Here is a 22,372-nt window from a genome sequence, read left to right on the forward strand (position 1 = left end):
TGACTATTACAGCTTTATTTGTAACAGCCAGCAACTGGAAACAACAAAAATATCCATCAACAGGCCAATGGATAAATACATTGTGCTATTAAGGAATGAACTGGGTATCCGTGAAACATCAGTTCAGTTCAGTCGCTCAGTCATGTCTGACTCTTTGCGACCCCATGAACCGCAGCACGCCAGGCCTCCCTGTCCATCACCAACTCCCAGAGTTCACCCAAACCCACGTCCGTTGAGTCAGTGATGCCATCCAACCATCTCATCCTCTGTCGTCCCCTTCTCCTCCTGCCTTCAGTCTTTCCCAGCATCAGGGTCTTTTCGAATGAGTCAACTCTTCACATCAGGTGGCCAAAGTATTGGAATTTCAGCTTCAACATCAGTCCTTCCAATGAACACCCAGGACTGATCTCCTCTAGGATGGACTGGTTGGATCTCCTTGCAGTCCAAGGGACTCTCAAGAGTCTTCTCCAACACTACAGTTCAAAAGTATCAACTCTTCGGTGCTCAGCTTTCTTTATAGTCCAACTCTCACATCCATACATGACCACTGGAAAAACCATATAACCTCAATTATGTTGAAGGAAAGAAACCAGACAAGAGTGCACACTAAAGGATGCCATTTATATAAAATTTTGGAGAATGCAAACCATAGTGATAAAAAACAGATCAATGATTGCCAGTATAAAGGGAAAGGGAGGGACAGGAGAGAAGAGGTGGACTTTGGGAAGCTTTGAGGGGTGATGGATATGTTCACTATTTTGATTGTGGTGACAGTCTTCTTGGGTGTGTCAAAATTTATCAGCTTGTACATTTTAAGCATATGCAGTTTATTGTATGTTGTGTGTGCATGCTCAGTCACTCACCTGTCCAACTCTTTGTGACCCCATGGACTACAGCCCACCAGGCTCCTCTGCTCATGGGATTCTCCAGGTAAGAATACTGGAGTTGGTTGCCATTTCCTACTCCAAGGGATCTTCCCAACCCAGGGATCGAACCCAAGTCTCCTGCATTGTCTGGCATATTTTTTTTTTAACCACTGAACCACCTGGGAAGCCCTTATTGTATGTCAATTATGCCTTAATAAAGGTGTTTTTAATTTTTTTTGGTGATTACCCCCCCTTTTTATTTTTTATTTTTTGGCCACAGTGTGTGGCCTGTGGTCTTAATTCCCTGACCAGGGATTGAACCCATGCCCCTGCAGTGGAAGATAGAGTCTTAACCACTGGACCACAGGGGAATTCCCAATAAAGGTGTTTAAGAAAAAAATGTTGGGAGGATTTCCTTGGTGGTCCGGTAGTTAAGGATCTGCCTTCCAATGCAGAGGATGTGGATTTGATCCTTTGTCAGGGAACTAAGATCCCACATGCTGTGGCACAGCTAAGCCTGTGCACCACAACTACAGAGAAGCCTGAGCCCCGCAAGGAAAGGTCCCGTGAGCCACAACTAAGACTCAACACTGCCAAATAAATCATTTTTAAACTATTTATTTTTGGCTGCGCTGGGTCTTCCTTGCTGTCTGTGGGCTTTGTCTTGTTGCAGAGAGTAGGGGCTACTCTCAAGTCGTGCTTAGTCTTCTCATTGTGCTGTCTTCTCCTGTTGAATCACACAGGCTCTAGAGTGTGGGCTCAGTAGTTGTGGTGCAGGGGCTCAGTTGCCTTACAGCGTGTGGAATCTTCCTGGACCAGGATGGAACCCATATCCTCTGCTTTGGCAAGCGGATTCTTAGCCACTGGACCTGGACGTCATTGCTTTTGCTCAGGCTTTCTCTAGTTGCAGCAAGCAGGTGCTGCTCTTCCTTGTGATGTGTGGGTTTCTCATCGCAGAAGCTTCTCTTGTGGAGCACAGGCTCCAGGCATGCAGGCTTCAGTAGTTGCAGCACATGGGCTCTAGAATGTGGGCTCAGTAGTTGTGATGCAAAGGCTTAGCTGCTTCAAGACATGTGGAATCTTCCTGGACCTGAGATCGAACCAGTTTCCCCTGCACCTTCAGGCAGATTCTTATCCTCTGTGCCACCAGAGAAGTCCCTGATTAGAGCTTCTTAATGTACCTTTATTGAACACCTACTCTGTGTTGGACTCTTCACTACTATTAACAGAAAACAAAAACACCTCCTAGTTCCCAGCACAAAGAGGGAGGGTGGAGGTTTGTGGAAGAATCCAGTCAGGCTCTGAAGCAACCTTTTCAAAGCTTTGGCTGGTCTTTGTGTAACTAAGGGAACAAAGATTACAAGATATATGACTCAGAAATGGATCCTCTTTTCTTATTGCTGGCAAGCCTTTGTAGGAGAAGCAATAACACTGCTCTGCATAATAATGTCAAGGCCTAACTCCACTGTAGCTGGGGAGCCTAGTAAATCCTGGGACAGCTTCTCTTCTTTTGGGGTTCTGAGCAATTTTTATCCCTGTGAAATCCCAAACCACTTGTATCAGAATCACTTAGTGTTTATTAAAAATGCAGCGTAGTAGGGTGATTCTACCACATAACATTTGCTGGTTTGAGGGTTAAGCTTTCATTTTATTCTTCAAGGTGTGTGTGTGTTGTGTATGTGTGGTCCAAAAGTTATTTTCCAAAGGGCACTCAGAAGAGTAGAGCCTCATGTCCATCTCCATCTGGCCGAGGGACTGGAAGGGGTCTGAACTTGGGGTGCCAGCCTTTCTTGGACAAATTTTCTGGGTGGATTTTGTACTAGAGCTCATAGCGCCCACTCTATCCCTCACCCTCTGCCACATACTCACCTCTTCCAGACTGAATATGTCAGATTTAGGGAAACGTACTTCTGAATACGGGGCTCCCAGCTGGTGCTAGTGGTAAAGAATCCACCTGTAACGCAGGAGACCCGGGTTCAATCCCTGGGTTGGGAAGATCCCCTGGAGGAGGAAATGGCAACCCACTCCAGTATTCTTATTTAGGAAATCCCATGAATAGAGGAGCCCGACGGGCTACTGTCCATGGGGTCGAACAGAGTTGGACACCACTAAGCGACTGTGCACGCACACACTTCTGAGTAAAAGTGAGGAAGCAGAGGGAGGAAGGGCCTGGGCCCTCCCAGAAAGGAGTGGAGGTTTGAAGGAGGAGTTACTAGGGAGGAAAACTGACCTGATGACAGGGAGTCAGATTAGGGTTTGGGGTCCAGGCATGCAAAATCTGACCTGCTCATAAAAACTGAACTTCTTATCTGGTTTTCATTTGAATTACCTAGAAAGTTAAAATAAAAAATTTAATGCTTTCTCTTACTCATTGGAATTCTCTTTAGCTTTTTTCCCAACTCTTCAATAAAAACAACCTCGAGGGACTTCCCTGGTGATCCAGTGGCTAATACTCTGCACTCCCAATGCAGGGGGCCCAGGTTCGATTCCTGGTCAGGGAACTAGATCCCACATCCCCCAACTAAAGATCCCTCGTGCTGCAACTAAGATCTGACACAGCCAAATAAATAATTTTCTTTAAAAAAGAGCAACCGTATTTAGTCATGCTGGGGAGAATTCACAGATGTGCCCCACTGTGACTACAGCTGCATTTCATCCAGAGGAACCACACCAGACAACTAGCGGCCAGGTGAGTGACGCAGGATAGATGGAAACAGAGGATCAAGCGAAAGACTTGGGGGCACAGGCAAGCGAGAAGCCTTGCCTTCCATTCCATTTCCCCAAATAAATATACAGTTCCCACAGAGTATTTTGTTCTAGGATCCACCCCACCTTCACAGATACCAAAATCCAAGGCTGCTCAGATCCCTTATATAAAATGGTATTTGCCTAAAACCTCCACACATTCTCCTGTATAACTTGAAATCTTCTCTAGATTACTTATAATACCTCAGTTCAGTCGCTCAGTTGTGTCCAGCTCTTTGCCACCCTGTGGACTGCAGCCCACCAGGCTCCTCCAACCATGGGATTTTCCAGGCAAGAATAGTGGAGTTGGTTGCCATTTCTTTCTCCATACAATGTAAATGCTATGTAAATTGCATAGTTTTAAATACTATGTAGTTGTAGATACTATGTACAAAGTTTGATTTGCAGCATATTCACCTTTTGCTTTTGGGGACTTTCTGGGATTTATTTTCCAGATATTTTCAATCCTTGGTGGATTGAATCCTCTGATGCAATACCCGTGGATAGTGGATGGCCAGCTGTGCTAGAGAGACTGCTACTGCTGCTGCTAAGTCGCATCAGTCGTGTCCTACTCTGTGCGACCCCATAGATGGAAGCCCACCAGGCTCCTCTGTCCCTGGAATTCTCCAGGCAAGAACACGAGTGGGTTGCCATTTCCTTCTCCAATGCATGAAAGTGAAAAATGAAAGTGAAGTCGTTCAGTCGTGTCCGACTCGTAGCAACCCCATGGACTGCAGCCTACCAGGCTCCTCCGTCCATGGGATTTCCCAGGCAAGAGTACTGGAGTGGGGTGCCATTGCCTTCTCCGTGCTAGAGAAAGAGGGCCTTTAAAATAGAGGAAAGTGATGACACTTGGGTTTCATATACATCATCTCATTTAATACTTAAAAAACTCTAGAAGTGTAATTCCCATTTTACAAATGAGAAACTACAGCCTAAAGAGGCCATCTTGCCCCCAAATGAAACAGCTAGTCAGTGACCATGATCAGATCTGAACCCAGATCTGTAGATCTGGCTGAATTATAATATCTCCTCCTGGATCCTGTGGCAGAGGAGTTTGGCAATCGTGGCAGTTAACTGCCTGTCCATTTGTTATTCTTTATTCTTTGGGTTATTTGATGCTTTCAAGCCTGTATTGCTTCTGAAGTTCACAGAAATAATAAAGATACTAAAAAGAGAAAATAATACAATCAGTGGTTCTTGGAAAACAATGTGAAATGCCTCTGGGAGTGGTAGGTTTCATTATTCCAGAGGATTTAGGAAGACAGTATAAAGAACATGGAATATGGAAGAAAACGGAGATCCCAGTCCTGCTCTGCTCACCAGCTGTTTGGCTTTAGACAAATCACTTAACCTCTCTGAGCCTGAGTTGTCTCATCTTGAAATTATTCCTATCTCACAGACATGGTATGAAGGTTAAATAATAACATAAATGGTAACACTTCTTAGGCTGCAGAATGCAATCTGTATCTTAATGTAAGTATGAAGTCTAAAAAAAATCTATCATTTGCTAAAGCTGCTCCTTTGTTGCAAGAAAGGGGACTCCTTTTGGACACTTCTGGACACAGTTTCTGTGGAAGCAGGAGTCAGAGGCCTTTAGCCAAGTTAAATGAATGATGGTTGATTCTGCCAACTTATTTCCTACTCCAAGTTTTCTTTTCCTCTTATCTACACATCTGCATGTCAGGAATAAAATTTTTCCCCTATGATATGATTTTTTTGATGGAAACTTCCAGACTTAGATGGGAGAGAGAAGAAGGGGGGAACAAAAGCCCACGTTTCTTCAGCATTTCAATCAACAACCTCATTTTCTTCTAACAGTTGAAGTGAACTTCTTATGAATAATGGATGATAACCTGATGAATATGCACACAGCCTATTATGCCTGTGAGGTTTGGTGAATAATTTATGAGCTAAAATGTTCCTTACCTTGTTACTGTACAAAAATTATGGGGAAAAAATCCATATTTACCCTTTGAGCTGGTAAGGTGATCTGTCAGAGTGACAGCAGCCCAGCAATAATTTTACATCATTGCTAAAATTAAAGTAAATAGATAAAATATATGCATTTCAGGGTGGGAAGTCTATAAAAAAGGGAGCATGCCCAGCCACACTCCTTGCCAAGCAAGTATTCCAGAACTCTGACTTCTCACCTTTAAATAGCCCTGCATTGTTACCAGCACTCAGGGATCTTCTCTTTGATGGTCCTTTTCCCCTCACAAGGACTTCAATATAACCAGTCAAGGTGAACAATAGCTTCCCTGTTTTATGAAAGCTGGCCAACTACAAGCCATGATGTAAAATTTAAGACATCAGAGATTTTTTAAAAAGAAAGTCCTAAAAGCTTTCAGAGAACAAGCAGGTAAACACAGTGGGGGGTGAGGGCGGGGCGGAAACCTGGCCCAGAAGCACTTGAAAAATGTATTTGCACTGCTGTTTTCCCTCACAGCTGAAAGATTTTTTCCCCTGCTGACCGGCCTGACTCCCTGCTGTATCATCCTTCAACTCACTCCCACCTGCCCAAGCCTCCTTCTCTTAGCAACAGCAAAGATGCCTTTAACCTGGTGATTGGCAGGAGGAGGGGCAAGATTAACTTGGCAGTTAAGGAAGGTGTCTGAGAAAATATATGTGGATCCTGGGGAAATTTGGTTGCTCCAGGGCAACTTTTGAAGATCTGAAACTGAGTCAGTCCTCAAACCAGGCAAAACAGGATTCTAGGGATTATCTACTTAGATCCCAAGAGCTTTCTAGGAATAGAGAGCAGGGCCAAGGAAGGCTCTTGCTGTCAACAGAGCATCCCTGATGGTTGGAGGAGACTCGGGTGAAAGACGAAACGCAAGGCCCTGTCCTACATCTGTTGGGTAAACCAATACATTCTCAGGAAACAGAAAGAAAGGGCTATTTACTACAAATTATGAGGTTTTTGAAACAATGATATAATTAAAATAATAATATTAATTTGAACAGTTCAGTATTATTCAAGAAGACTACTTAGAGGGGGTAAATCCTGAGGAGAGCTTGCAAGGAAAGAACAGCCCCAGCTGAATGGGAAGATTAGAGGTACATACGGCCAGGCCTTCCTGATTTGGGCCCTGCCTATCTTTCTAAGTTTATTTTATGAAGTTCTTCCCATCACTTGCTGTGCTCCAGTTTCTTGAACACCAGGTTCTTTCCTGTCTTATCACCTCTGCTGTTCCTTTGGTCTCCTGCCTATTTCACTTTTTAAAAATATTTATTTTTATTTGACTGCACCGGGTCTAAGTTGCAGCATGCAGAATCTTTAGTTGTAGCATGTAGGATCTAGTTCCCTGACCAGGAATTGAACTCGGGCCCCCTGCAATGGGAGTGCCGTCTTAGCCACTGGAAAATCAGAAAAGTCCCTATTCCATCTTTTAAACTTCGCCTTATATGTGACTTCCTTAGGGAGGCCTTCCCTGCCCCCAGTGTGATTCTTTCTCATATCACCTTCTGGTTTCCTTCACCGTCACATGTAATGATATATTTGTGTGCTTATTTTTTTAACATGTGTTTCCCCAGAAGACTGTAAATTTCAAGAAAGCTGTTTTGTTTTCCACTGGACACTTAGCATCCAATCTAGTAGACAATAATATTTTTTGAATAAACGTAGGCTCAGAAGCACAGGAAGTGGGAGCAAAGGAGGAAAAAAAATGTACTGGGCTGAAGATACTATTGATGAGTTTTCTTTGGCACAGCATGTCACTGGTGACAGCTTCTCCCTACTTACTCATGGAAATATTTGTATTGTTGGCTTTTTCTCTGACTATAAAATGTATACTTATTCCAACAATCATATTGCAATATTTTTTTAAAAAAAAGACTATTTCAAGCATCAGTGAGGATGAAACAACTAGAACTCTCATACATTACTAGTAAGGATATAAATTGGTTCAGACATTTTGGGAAAGTATTTAGCTGTATCCGTGTTGAAAGTGTTAGTGGCTCAGTTGTGTCTATTCTTTGTCACCCCATGGACTGTAGCCTGCCAGACTCCTCTGTCCATGGAATTTCTCAAGGCAAGCATACTGGAGTGGATAGTCATTTCTTTCTCCAGGGGATCTTCCCAGCCCAGGGATCAAACCCAGGTGTCCTGCATTGCAGGCAGACTCTTTAATGTCTGAGCCACCAGGGGAGCAGTATCTATGGGGTTAGCCAAAAAGTTCATTCGAGTTTCTGTAAGATGTCACAGAAAACCCAAACCCAAAGTTTTTTCTTGGCCAACCCAATAAAAAGTTGAACATATACCCCAAACTTAGCAATTCCACTTCTCAATATTCACCTAGGAAAAATAAGTGCATGTATTCATTTAGAGACTTATACAAGCATGTTTAGAGCAGCTTTTATGCATAAAAGACAAAAAGAGAAATTACTCAAATGCCCATCAATAGTAGAATGGATAAATTGTGGTATAATTATACAGTGGAATGTATACAGCAGTATAAAAGAACAAGGAATACTGTTAAACACAACAACATGGGTGCATCTCAAAAACATGTGTTGAGTAACAGAAACCAGACACAAAAGAATACACATCCTGTCTGACTCCATTTAGATGAATTTCAAGAACCAGTAAAATTAATCTATAGTGATAATTGGAAGTTTACCTATCAAGGAACACAGAGGAGTCCTCTCAGGTGTTGGAAATGCTCTATATCATATTGTGGGTAGTGATTTTATATATGTTTATAAAATATATATGTGTTGACATATAATAAAATGTAATTATTACAATTATGCCCAGGGTTCCCTCATTGCAAGCAGATTCATTACCATTTGAGCTACCAGGGAAGCCCCAGTTGTTATAAAAAATATTATATGTAAATAACATATAATCTATTTTATATGTAAATAATATGTGTAAATAATGTAATGTGTAGATAAAAATAAATATTTTATGTATGTATAAATAATTCATCAATATGTACATTTAAGGTTTGTGTACTTTACTGTGTGCATGTTATAACCGATAAAAAATTTAGACCAACAAAAAAGTAATATATGTTCAGCATCAAAAATTTAGGCAGAAGAGTATACAATATAAATTTAAGGCTTCCTTTTTCCAAAGGAAACCACAATTACCATTCTCATGTATGGCTCCCTGAACCCCTTTGATCACATCCGTTTCTTTCTTCATACTGTCCCTGATATCATGCATTTGATTTATCTGTGTGTAGCACCAAACCATGTCACATAGACTAAGAGTTTTTGTCCTCATGTGACAACATTCAATAGCAATACTGAGCCTCTTTTTCACATAAACAGCAGTAGGAAATACAAAAATGAGTTGTCACCATCTGTGCTCTCAAGAAACTTACAGCCTAAGAGGAGGGACCATAGGGATAAAAGACCAAACAAAACCTTCAAGAACTGTAATACTGTCATGTATCAGTTTCACAAGCCCAGTTAAAACTACTGAACAGGTAATGATACCTTACAATTGTATATCAGTTAGAATTTTTCAAGATTCTTTCACATACAAGCTCACACAGTTAAACTTCTTGATCCCGTGAAGTAATGATAATAGAAAAGTAAGTAATGAAGTTAAATTCCCTGCCTGAACTGTTAGTGGAAGGGTAGGGGCTAAACCCTAAATATCCTAACTTGGAATCCATGGGTTACTAATAGATCTGCCAAGTGCAGGTAAGGTTCTGGAAAAGTGTGTAGAGATGATCTCCCACCTGGTGCTGCTCCCCTCTCCTCCTCTCCCCTGCCTTTCAGTGTCCTTCCATGCGGAGGGGGGCGGGGGCGGTGAACAGTCTCCGGTGGGCTGAGGGCTCCACTTCCATTCTCCTCACATTACCTCTAACTCGTCTATGCTTACCTCATCAAAAGATAAGCCACCAAATCTGGGGGTGGGGGTGGGGGGGTGGCAGGGGGTGGGGGGTGGGGTGGCAGGGGATGGTGGGGGGGGGTGGTGGGGGGGGGGTGGCGGGGGGGGGTGGCAGGGGGCGGGGAGCGGGCAGTAGATGGCGGGCCAGAGGGCAAGCAGCCCAGGCTGACGGCAGGCTGTCTCTAGGTCTCAAAGCTGGGACCCACAGTCGCTGGATTTACAAAGCCTCCCTCCTCCCCAATTCTTCTCTCATTCTTTCTCTTCCCCTTTGTTCTTCCAACTCCTTCCTCTTTTATTTGCCAACAACGTCTCAGTCCGTCTTCCCTCAGCCTCAAACAGTGCCTCTTTCTATCCCTTCCCCCTTCCCCACCTTCAGGAGCCTCTTAAACCAAACCCTTCCCGACATCACCACCACCAAAGCAGAACGCTGGGGTTGTTTTTTTTTTTTTTTTTTTTGCTCCGTGCCACAGAACTTTGTCTATTTTTTTACATTTCCCCATCTACTTGGTCAAGAAAACAGGCAAGCTAGTCTCTAGACAGCTGCTATTGAGGTGTGTATATGCGGGCTTTCGGGTCCAGGCCCCGACGCCTCCCACCTCCCCACCACGTTCCCCCCGGGTGAGATGGAGCTCGGCCACAGCTGCTCCGGAGGTTGGTTGGGCGGTGGTTTTGGTCTGGCTGAGTTCCCTCCCTTTTCTCACAGTGGGGGCCCGGCCTGGGACTTGGGAATGGACACGAACTTGACTTTGAACGTTGAGCAGGGCAACTGACCAAGCTAGAGAGGACAGGGCGGCCGCTGGGAGTTACCGCCCCAACCCTAGGCTGACGGGAATGTGGCATAGGGTCCCCAGTTTGGACTTCTGTGCTCCCCACTCTCGCACCTTCCAAAATGAAACGACCTCAGGATGCTTCTCGGAGCGGGGCTGCGTGACCCACCCCATCGACTTTCCACTCCAGTCCGGGGAACTAGTCTGTGGGGCCTCTGAGAGCGGGGGTGGCAAGGGGCTGGGGTGCCCCCACCATCGCTAGTTCTCGGTTCCCTAGATCCCCTCCCTTCCCTGCCGGCCCGCCCAGCCCGCCGCCCCCGGCGGCTGGCGCGCGCGGTGCAGCATGCGGCAAAGCTCTTTGCATAAATTATGCTCATGACGCAGCAGCTAAAAAAATCCAAGTAGCAGAAGGAGGGAAAAAAAACGAGGGGGGGGAGGGAAAAGGGGGGGGCCGTGGAAGGGGGGAAAGGAAGAAAAATATATATATATATATACCTGACCGCCCCCCCCCACCCACCCTGCTTCCCCTTCTCGCTTCCCAGCCGTCCCCCCTCCGCCCAGCGCAGCCCGCCGAGTCCCTTTCGGCTCTGGCCAGCCCGGGCTGGGGGCCCGGGGGCGGCGGCGGGTCCCGACCGGCTCCCGGGCCGAGCCGAGCCCAGCCAAGCCGCACTGGCTTCTTTGTCTGCGGGTGGCGGCTGCCCTGGCCCCCGGGCCCCGGCCCCCGGCCCCCTGGCCCGAGCTGTGAGATGAATCTCTAATCGGTGGCCGCCGGGCACCCAGGGCGAAGGCAGCTCGGGCTCGGGCTCCGGTAAGTAGCGGGGTCCGGGGCGGGGAGGGGTTTGCACAGAGGGGAGGGGGCCGGGCAGGGGAGGTTTCGGGTTTGGTTAATATGCAATGCCCGTAATTAGCATAATTTATATATTTATGATAAAGAGAAAAAAAATGCCGCGGGGCCGGGGCGCCGGGATGTTGGGCCGGGGCGACTAGGATCTCCGGGAGCTGAATGGTGTGTGGCCGCTCGCGGGAGGCCGGAGACCCCGGGGGCCGCGCCCTAGCTTTCCTGCCGGCCTGCGGGGACCGAGGGGAGGAGGGGGCGGCCGCCAGGTGGACCCCGTGGGGAGCTTGGACCTGGCCCCTCCCCATTTCTGCTCCGGGAGCCCAGGTTGGGTACGGACCACGGGGACGTTCTTTACCCAGCCCCTGTGGCGACCGCGAAAGGATTGTCGCCCCACTGGAGAACCCGGACGCCTGGGTTCCCAGCAGGCAAGGTCAAATGAGGCGGCCAGAGCCACCTGTCACAATTCTCTCCAACCACCAGACACCGGGAGGACTGGTGGGACTCGGGGTTAGGGACCTGGTGCTGCTGGAAGGATGGGAGAGTGGTGGGAGGGTCACCGTCTAGCCGAGCACAAGCACTTCATAAATATTTAATAACAATATTATTATTAATAAATAGTCATCATAATGCACCCGCTATGTGCTCCCTGGGCATCCTCACCTGGCAAGGCCAAGGGAGCCGCAGGGCGCCTTGCAACCTCCACTTTCTCGCGTTGAGGTCCCCTACTCATTTGTCATTGGAACCCCCAAATCTTCGCAAGCCTCCGCAGCCGGCTGTGGGGAAAAATAAAACGCGGTTGTGAAGCCTGCCTAGACTAGTGGAAAGAAGCTCTTTGCGGAGATCTGGGATCTGCTCTTTCAAATTCCTTGATCCCAAAGTAGAAGGCTGGTCTTCAATTGTTCATGAACATACTTCCCACCTCCCTTTTCTTGGTAATCCAAGGCAGCCACCGTTGACCAGCAGGGCCTTCTGAGGAATAATTCCATGTATTTTGTTTTGATTGAAGTCCAGCTTCTCAGGGTGTTATTTCTGTGATCTTTTATTTCTTTGCATATCTGCTGTAGACCTTCATTTATTTGTTCATTAGGGCGACAAAAATATCCACTCTGTGCCAACTCTGAACAATACAGACAGAATTTGCCCTGTCTTGGAGTTTTAATTTCAGTCTGATGGGTGGGATGGAGATGGGGACAGGCAGATCATAAACATGAAAAAAACAAGACAATATAGAGTGATTTGTGTCTGTGTGTGTGAGAGAGAGAGAGAGCGAGAGAGTGAGAGAGAGGAGATGGGTTATTCTCTTCTTGGAAGTACTACCTAGCAATTAAGAGATGACTCAGAAGAAATTTGCTTTTCTAAGGAGTCTTTGCATTATGAAGGAACATGGGACAAGATCATATCCCCCCTCCCCAAGATTTGCTCACTGTAAAGTCATAGTAGTAATCTTACATGTTTTTCATAACACTTTACAATTAAGAACAGTGCTTTACTTCAACTTAAAGCAATTACGTGTGCCAGGCCCTGTTCCAAAAGCTTTACATAAATGTTAATGATTTAACAATAGCCCATGAGGTGGGCACTGGAATTTAGCCCCATTTCACAGATAAGGAAACAGGCTGTGAGATGTTACCTTAAACAGAAGCGATACTCAATCTGAGTCTTCTGCCTTTAAACCCCAAGCTCTTTCTGTGTCAAAATGAGGGTCAGTGAGGCCACAGAGAGAATGGGACTCGGGAGAAACTGGCCAAATGAAGGAAGACTTGGGAATGAGGAGCTGAACTGGCACATTAGGAAGGGGTGAGTGTGACCAGGTTTCTTAAGAACTTAATACTACTTCTTTGAAATCATTTTTAAGTAGCCCTAGTATTGAAAATGAGGGCATGAAATTTGAAATAGGCTATGTATTTTGAGGAAAAGGTAGGAAATATGAGGAGACTAAAGGGTACGATCTGATATCATAATTTATGTTTTCAGCTCATATTCATTAACCTCTGTTGTGTACCAGGAATTTTATGAGGCTCTGGGATATGATGGTAAGTGGATATGCTTTCTTGGTCCTTAAAGTCTAGCAGGGGAACATACTTCTTGTTATTTTTCACATTTATCCCTTCTATTCACCCTGCCAGGGATGAACCAAGTTTGGGTACAAGGGGATGGGGGGTGGGTGCAGAAGGAGAAAATAAATCTAAATGTGTCTTTATAAAACAAGTCTTTACTGTTTGAGTACATATGTCTAAAATTTACAAATGGTTGGTTGGGAAAGAAGTAAGTTTGTTCACTACTGTCCTGTCTTTTGCCCTTTTCTCTCCTTCTGGCCCATGTGTGTGACTAGCTAGTCTACCAATAGCTTGGCAAGTCATTTATCTCTGTCCATGAATTGGGGTTGGGGGAAGTAAATTGATTAGTGTTAATCGCTCAGTCATGTCCAACTCTTTGTGACCCCATGGACTGTAGCCCACGAGGCTCCTCTGTCCATAAAGGATTTCCCAAGCAAGGATACTGGAGTGGGTTGCCATTCCCTTCTCCAGGGCATCTTCCCAACCCAGGAATCAAATCTGGGTCTCCTACATTGCAAGCAGATTCTTTACCATCTAAGCCACCAGGGAAGCCCCAAAGTGAAAGTGTTAGTTGCTCAGTCATGTCTGACTCTTTGTAACCCCATGGACTGCAGCCCGCCAGGCGTCTCTGTCCATGGAGTTCTGCAGGCAAGAATACTGGAGTGGGTAGCCATTCCTTTCTCCAGGGGACCTTCCTGACCCAGGGATCAAACCCAGGGATCAAACCCAGGTCTCCTACATTGCAGTCAGATTCTTTATCATCTGAGCCACCAGGGAAGCCTGTTTTTATTTCTTGGCCATACCACAAGGCATGTGGGATCTTAGTTCCCTGAACAGGGATTGAACCCACACTCCCTGTGTTGGAAGCTCGGAGTCTTAACCACTGAAACAATTTGGAGCAGAATTGAGAGCTTCTGCTTTCCAGTGTGTCCTGATCCTTGGGGGCCAGAGCAGCCCCCATCAGCCTTCTTCCCATTTCCTGAATGAAGGCTTAGTGTGGTGTCAGGAGAATAGAAATCTGGGGCAGGTGATGTGACCTTGAAGTTTGAAGGTCATGGACTGTGCCCTTGGGCAAATCACCTGACCTCTCTCCACCTCCATTTTCCTATAGATAAAGATGGGGGTTATCGTAAGAATACAATGTTAAGCATTTTACTTGCATGATCTCATGAAAAAGTGAAAGTGTTAGTTGCTCAGTTGTGTCCTACTCTTTGCTACCCCATGGACTGCAGTCCACCAGGCTCCTCTGTCCATAGAATTCTCCAGGCAAGAATACTAGAGTGGGTTGCCATGCCCTTCTCTAGGGGATCTTTCTGATCTAGGGATTGAACCTGGGTCTCCCACATTGCTGGCTGATTCTTCACTGTCTGAGCCACCAGGGAAGCCCTAATCTCCTATCACCATTATAACAACCCCATAATGCTTGCCCATTTAATCAGCATTTTAAGATAAGGAACTTAAACTTCAAAGAGATTCAGTCATTTGCCCAGGATGGCACAGCTATTTCATGACCAAGCTGGGATTTAATCTAGGTTTTTCTCCTAAGCCTATTCCATTATCTCTCTTTGATCATCAGCTTACTCTTCAATAAAAATGGGGATTGTAATAACTAATTGTTATTTGTGCTTCATACAGTAATTCAAAGATAAGCTCTCTTATTATTTATCCCTGAAAAAAACGGAAGTAATCTGCCCCCTCGTCACACAGGTGGTCAGGCTTTACTATGTGTTTACTCTGTGGCCTCATGGGGCTGGTGTCAAAATTGAATAATAGTTAACAGTTCATATTTATTGAACCCTGACACAATTTGCTACAATGCCCAGTTATTCCTGTTTCAAATATGGTAACTGAGGCACCACCTAGGTTCCTAACTGCTGTACTAAATTTAAATGAGATAATATATGTAAGGGCTTCCTTGGTGGCTGAGATGGTAAAGAATCTGCCTGCAGTGTAGGAGACCCAGATTCAATATCCGAGTCAGGAAGATCCCCTGGAGAAGGGAATGGCTACCCACTCCAGTGTTCTTGCCTGGAGAATATGTAAATTTTTGTAATAGCTACCATCCTCTGAGCACTTACTATGTGCCAGTCGTTGATCTACACTTTTTAATGTGCATTAACTTATTCAGTCTTCACAATAGCCCTATGAAGTAGGTGCTATTACTCTCATTTTACAGATGAGGAAACTGAGGCAGAGAGGTTAAATAATTTGCCTGAAGTCCCACAGCTAGGGAATATCAAAGCTGAGATTGTGAACCCTAAAGTCTGTCTCCAAAGAATGCTCAGTGTAGTACTATGCATAAAGGGGCTGGGTCCCAATAAACTATTTTTAAAATTTATTTTTAAATTGAAGTATAGTTGATTTATAATGTTGTATTAATTTCCACTGTACAGCAAAGTGACTCAATTATACACACACATACTTTTTTTTAAATCTTCTGTTCCATTATCATTTATCCCAGGACCAACAAACTATTAATAATGATTAACAGTTTTTTATTAATCATTAATAGTATTTTTATTAATCATTAATAATGATTACTTTTCAGCAGATGGGAAGGGAAATCTATGTCCTGGGGCCAGAAATGGAGAAGGGTAGGAGAACATACAGAAAATCCATCAAGCAAATGAAAACTTGAAAGCTGTAGCAACCCACCTGAAGATTGATGGTTTAAGAACAGAGCAGATGATGCTTGCATGCAAGAGGGGATGTCATCTTGTGTTCCTTTGCATCAGGTACAACTGCATGGACCATGATGGAAGTCATAAGAAGTGGAGGGATTCTGGGTGCACTGGAAGGGAGAGCCAACAGGATTTGAAGAAATCAATATAGATGGAAATATAAGAGCAAAGGCAAGGATGACAGCAAGGTTTTCAACCTGAGCACCTGTGGAAGGATGAAGCTGCCATTTGCTGAGATGGGGAAGGCTGCAGGCAGGTGGAGCTGGTTTGGGGTGCAAATCAGGAGTTTGATTTTGAATATGTTAAGTATAAGATCTTGTAAGCAATCAGTAGGTAGTTGGATTATACGAGTCTGAAGTTCCCAGGTGAGGTCTCAGCTGGTGGCTGACAGGCTGGGTGAGACCACCTCAGGAAACCATCCTTGTCTGGATGATCCGGCTCAACTCCAACTACTAGTCTGTACTAATCTGCTTCCTGCTTCCTGTCCTTGTGACCTTTTTAGATGGCAGCCCTGCAGGAGGTAAGTTGGTGCGCGATTTAAATATAGAAGTGATGTAGAGCTGGAGATGCTGATGTCAACAAACAATCTCATGTGAGAGGATTATGTCAAAAATTTGAAAGGTAATTTCCCATAACAAATGTGACTTTCAATTAAATACCAGTGAAACTCATTCCATTCATTCCTTTAATCCATGCAGAATACTCTCCACCCCTCAAAATGACTATAGTGAGAGGTACTTTACCTCTTGGAAACCTGAACCACATTAAGTATATATAAAGTGATTAAAATCACAGAGATGAGTCTGCATTAAAAGTCTGAATCTCATACAACAAATTCCATTTTCCTCTACATGTCACAAGATGCTTCATGTACTATCAAATTGTATGTCTGAAACACATGCCACCCTGGAACAAGGGGCAAAGGACCATATAAAAGTGCATTAGATATCCCTTCAGTGTATCTTCTGCCACCCTCTATTCATCCACCATGACACTTAAACACACTATATTGTCGTTATCTTTTTATTTCCTCGATGCCCATATTAGACTGTTGACTCCTTAACAAAGCTGGAGAACATGCTTTTCCCCCCACTGTATCCCAGTGCCCAGCACATAGTGGCCACTGAAGTATTTGTTGAATAAACAAAGGACAAAGCATTTCAGGATTTTTCTTATAGGATCTCAGGCTATTCTAGGGGGTTCTGATTTGTTTTAGACTTCATTGCTCCTCCTGGGTGTCTTGGAAGATTACCTTAAGCCCAAAGCAGTTCCCAAAGGAAAATGATAAATAGAACCAGGTCCTCTAATTCAGTATTTCTGCCACTAAGAGTCCTGGATGGTCCTGGACCTCTGGATTTTTGGGTTGGAGACAAATGCCTCAGGACCTGCTGTTTATCCTCCTGAGGCTGCCTGTGTTTTTAGATGCTAGCACAGGAAAGCCAGGGACAAGTGAGCCATCTGTAAGCCTTGCCAGGTTTGATTCAGGTATTTTTCAAACTCACTCACTGAAGAAAGAAGGCAAAGGGGCATGCTGTGGCTGGGCACTGGCTCCTGTCCCAGCTTTAACCAAAGCAGCTCTGCTGTGGTCTATGTATGCACCGGGGTTCTACTCCTGGGGTAGTCATAGGAACCCCTTCTCTCAAAACTGACAGGTGATCGTCTCTCTTCATTGCTGTCAGGCTGTGGACACTGCATGATATCATGAGCTCCAAGGAGGCAGGCCATCCAGATGTGCTATTTACTACAGTCACTGGAGTGAAACCCCTAAAACCCCTGGGGTCAGCCAGCAGTTGCACTCCTAGGTATATACCCCCAAATTGAAAACAGGTGTTCCAACAAAAACTCATGTACAAAGATTCATAGATGCAATATTCGCAGTAGCAGAAAGGTAGAAACAACCAAAATATCCATCAGCGGATGATTCAATAAACAAAATATGGCATATCCATACCGTGGGATTTTTTTTTTTTTTGACATATGAGTTTAATTATGTGCTAGACTATCCAGATGGAAATATGTGATAAGTGGATGGAAACAAGAGTCATAAAATAAGAGAGGCCGGCATTTTTAGACCCATTTAAGTTTAGACATTTATAAGGTTGGACCGTTTTTTAACATTTACAGTAAAAAAAATTTTTTTTACCACAATAAACAGAACAATGTATTAAAACTGACTTCCAAAATCGTCCAAATTATTTTTTAATCGCTATTTAAATTTTTCACATATTTATTTAAATGTTTCCTTTGGCAGATTTCTCCAAAATACTGAAACCTTGTTTTAGAACTTGGTTTATATTTGGATAATAACAAGCTTCATAAATTGGTGTTCATCAGGATACCTTTCTCTAAGCTCTAGTGGCTTATACCTTCTCTTTAAAATGTGCAAGTATCTTTTTTATTATGTTGTCATTCTCAGAGATTCTCTGGAGAAAGAATTATGAATGAAACTCTTATGAATTCATCTTCATTTCTGTTACACTGGAGCAATTTATCATCTTAGCCACAGTGATCTATCAACTGGATGAGGTTCAGTTTCTTGTCCTTTGGGGACTTGTTTGATGGCCCCTCACAAAGCAACATCTAGCTACAGTGTCTTTGCTTCCTTATTAACAATTGTAACTGGGACAGGTCCTTCTTTGAGTGATACATTTTGACTAGTTTTACCCTCTGAAGTTCTCTGTAATCTCCTTCACGGATTTGGTGGATTTGGCTTTTTCTTCATTTAATCCTTGTTTGGAAATATTCTCATTCACAAAATCATTTTGGAGGACCTTGCATAACCCAATATCCAGTGATTTAGATTCACATGCAACCCACTCCAGTACTCTTGCCTGGAAAATCCCATGGATGGAAGAGCCTCGTGGGCTGCAGTCCATGGGGTTGCTAAGAGTTGGAGAGGACTGAGCGACTTCTCTTTCAGTTTTCACTTTCATGCATTGGAGAAGGAAATGGCAACCCACTCCAGTGTTCTTTCCTGGAGAATCCCAGGGACGGGGGAGCCTGGTGGGCTGCCGTCTCTGGGATCGCACAGAGTCGGACACGACTGACGCAACTTAGCAGCAGCAGTTTTTGTTTTTGGTCGCGCCGTGTGGCATGCGGGATCTTAGTTCCTTGACCAGGGATCCAACCTGCACCTGTCTCCCCCTGCCACCCCAGACTGGAAGTGCAGAGTCTTAATCACTTGATCACCAGGGAAGTCCTGCAGCAATATTCTTTAAAGTATTTTTCAAATATAAACTTTCTTCTAACTCACTATGTGTTTAAAATTTTCTTGAAATTCCAAACAGTTTTTCTTTTGCTAAGGATCCTGTCTTCTCTGAAAAGATCTGATTGTTTTTTTCATTCTCGACTTTGAGATGCTTCACCACTCCATTTATTTATGAGAATTAAATGAAGATCTTGTTTTCCTTAATCGCCCTTTAAGCGCTGCACTCATAGGTTGTGTTCTTGAACTATGCATATGGGGAGGTGGTGGATTGGCACAGACCTGCAGAGTGCTGGGTAAAGTCACAGCTGAGTCTGATGGACTTTCCATCTTGGAAACGAAGTCTTGGTTTACCTGTGCCTCTGTCTTCCCTGGAAAGTGAAAGAGTCTATACAATGAAATTTTATCCAGCTGTGTAAAGAAATGAAGCGCCGATACATGCTATGGATAAACCTTGAAAATATTCTGCAAAGTAAAAGAAGCCAGACACAAAAAAGACCCAATATCAAATGATTCCATTTATTAATACATGAAATATTAGTGTTAGTCTCTCAGTTGTGTCTGAGTCATTATGACCATGGACTGTAGCTCGCTAGGCTCCTCTGTCCATAGAATTCTCCAGGGAAGAATACTGGAGAGGGTAGCCAATCCCTTCTCCAGGGAATCTTCCTAACCCAGGAATTGAACCCAGGTCTCTGCATTGTAGGCAGATTCTTTACCATCTGAGTCATCAGGAAAGCCCATATGAAATATTGAGAACAGGCAAATCCAAAGAGAGAAAGCAGATTCATGATTGCCACAGGCAAGAAAAGGGAGTAACCGCTAATGGGCATGGAATTTCCTTTTGGAGGATGAAAATGCTCTGGAGCTAAACAGTGGTGATGGTTGCACAGCACTGTAAGTGTGCTATAAGTGTACTGAATTCCATCGAGTTGTACATTTAATTTGATGTCATGTGAATTTTACCTCAATTAATCAAATGACAACAACAAAAGGAAGCCCAATGAAACAAACCCAGAGGTAGAAAAGGAGGAGGAAGAGAAAGTGAGGAATCTAGAACACTTCTCCGAGCTGAGTGTCCTCATCTGTAACATGGTGATGCTAATGTTCACATACCCCAGCTGGCATGAGTAGTACGTGAATTAGTATTCCATAAAATGCTTAGCACAGTGGGCACTCAGAATAAAAATGTTAGTTGCTTCTCTGTTTCAGTGTCTAAAACCGGTTGTCCTAGTCATTACCTTTATTTCTTGTGACTGTGGTTCGTGGCTCCAGCCAGACCGTTTGTTCTTGTAAGGTCTTCTCTCCTCACTGCATGTGGCCGCTGCTCCACCATCTGGTATGTTGTCCTGCGTCCCACGTTAAAGGCCAGTGTGGTTCTTGGGCCACTGCCACAGAAACCCCTGAGGGACCCACCTATTGAATCAGACTCCCTGGAGATGTTTGGTCTGGGAAAATCGGGGTGGGGGAGTCTGCAGTTTTAATGCGTTCCAGGCGCATTAAAGTCTGAGACAACTGTTTCAATTTATTCCTATGTTTGCCATCTCTTCCCGGGGAAGTCTTCTCAGACCCCTCCCCTGAGAATTGCTTTGATACCCAGAGTGCTCCTTACTTGTGTCTGGTTCTGAGTGTCTGGGTCAAAGTCACTTTGGGCTCTGCTGGGTCTGCTCTTTCCCACTGGACTGGGGAACTCCCAGGGTTAGACGTCTGGCCCCTCCCCATTCCTCCTGTTACCCTGGCTCCTCCTGAGTGTAGGTTGTCCTAGGGTGCCGCAGGAAGTCAGACATTTTAATTTTAAAATCCTTAGAATCCTATTGCCTTCACTTCTACACATACCTGAGAGAACTTAGCTTCTCTCTCTTCCTACCATTCTACTTCTGACTTTCTGAGATGATATGGAAATTGTCTTAACATTGTCACATCAGCCTTTGCTTTTCCCATCTCATCTCACCCTGCAGAATGTGTAGGTGTGGGCCAGCCCCCATCCCACCCTGACAAGTGACCATGGATCCTGGAGCCGGGCCAGACTCATCTCTGACTGTCAATGAGCAGGTATCTTTTGGAGCAGGAAGAGGTAGGGGTGGGGAGGGGGATGGTGATGGACGGAGGGGTGTGGGCAAAGAGGAAAACTCCATAAAGCGCCTTGTTGTCTGTTCCTTACCAACGTTCATGGTCACTTGACCCATCCAGATGTGGTTGCCAGCTAGGATTTTTCAGGGGCTGGGTTTGGGGACTTTAGTGGTGACTTTAAAAAGTGAAATATGTATAAGTTAATATGGGGAAAGATTTGGATATCAGGGAACTTATTTATTTTTCTTGGTTATATATCATTTTCTAATTTTTCCTTCAATGACCTTTTATTACTTATGTAAAATTTTTTTAAAATTGGCGATACCTGTAGCTTGCAGAATCTTAATCTCCCAACCAGGGATCCAACCCAGGCCCCTACTAGCTGGCCGTGAGAGTACCAAGTCCTAACAACTGGACCACCAGGGAATTCCCTTATGTATTTTTTATGCATTTTTAAAAGGAGAAAAAAAGATTAACATCTCTTAAAATGTAATTGGAGTAAAGTTTCTCATAGTCAGGTTTGAGTCAGAAAGGAAACTGCTCGGGAAGGTTATTTCACTCATACTCCCCTGATGGGTCACATAGCTGCTTTTTTCCAACAGAGTCTCTGGCTGGATCCAGTTTTCAGTCCCAAGGAGTGTGTTGTGGGAGTGGCTTTGGCCCCAGGAGAATCACAGGGAAGGCCTGATACAGAGCTTTTTAATGTACAGGGTGTCTCTGATTCTTGAAAGACCCAAGTGGAAGCATGTCAGTGCTGGAGGTAAAGCACTAAGCTGGCTGAGCAGGAAGGAAGACCCAGTGTTCCAAGGAGGCCCAGGGGCCACCCGCATCGCTGGGCACAGGGGCTCCCCTCGAGGAGGTGCAAGGTTAGAGCATGCACACACCAGATGGCACGCTGGAGCCGCAGGTCTACAGGGTACAAAGCTCCAGTCCAGGAGGGCCAGCGACAGGCCGTGTGTTCAGAATTCCTGACCCTCTTGCTTCAAGAAGTTAGCTTGCAAGGAAATCATGGCCTCTAACCTCAGGGTTTTGGACATTAAGGAACCATGAACTTCAGAAGTTCCTCAGCATCCTGGAGCATTCATTTTCCATTCCTGTAATGTTTAGAGGGACATGCAGAGGGCTTCCTGTCTTGTCCCAGCTGAAGCTGTGGGTCCTGTGTTAGGGGTCATCGAAACCACACTCCAGTATCCTAGCAGCCAAGAAGACATCCTGGCAAGGTTGTGAGTGAGGCCATTTACCAGTCCCTGAACTGAGAGCAAGAGAGGAAGCAAAAAGAAATGTCTTCAAGTGGT

General features: G+C 44.7%; 1 protein-coding gene and 1 pseudogene across 6 annotated transcripts in view; one reads left to right on the forward strand and one right to left on the reverse strand.

The window, feature by feature from the left end:
* The first annotated feature begins 10,944 nt into the window (after nt 1-10,944).
* Nucleotides 10,945-22,372, forward strand: part of POU6F1 (POU class 6 homeobox 1) — a 28,807-nt gene continuing 17,379 nt past the window's right edge. Inside the window, exons 1-3 of one of the 6 annotated variants that reach the window (XM_005206344.5) lie at nt 10,948-11,034; nt 13,039-13,097; nt 20,966-21,059. In XM_005206344.5, coding sequence (XP_005206401.1) covers nt 21,012-21,059 — 48 coding nt within the window. In that variant the 5' untranslated portion in view covers nt 10,948-11,034; nt 13,039-13,097; nt 20,966-21,011. Of the gene's footprint in view, nt 11,035-11,550; nt 21,060-22,372 lie in introns of those variants that run through there. The other 5 variants (XM_002687268.6, XM_059886882.1, XM_059886883.1 and 2 more) reach the window with 5 other exon arrangements.
* Nucleotides 18,215-19,387, reverse strand: LOC100141052 (swi5-dependent recombination DNA repair protein 1 homolog; annotated as a pseudogene).

The sequence above is a fragment of the Bos taurus genome, chromosome 5, assembly GCF_002263795.3.
Source record: "Bos taurus isolate L1 Dominette 01449 registration number 42190680 breed Hereford chromosome 5, ARS-UCD2.0, whole genome shotgun sequence".
In the NCBI taxonomy this organism is placed as follows: domain Eukaryota; kingdom Metazoa; phylum Chordata; class Mammalia; order Artiodactyla; family Bovidae; genus Bos; species Bos taurus.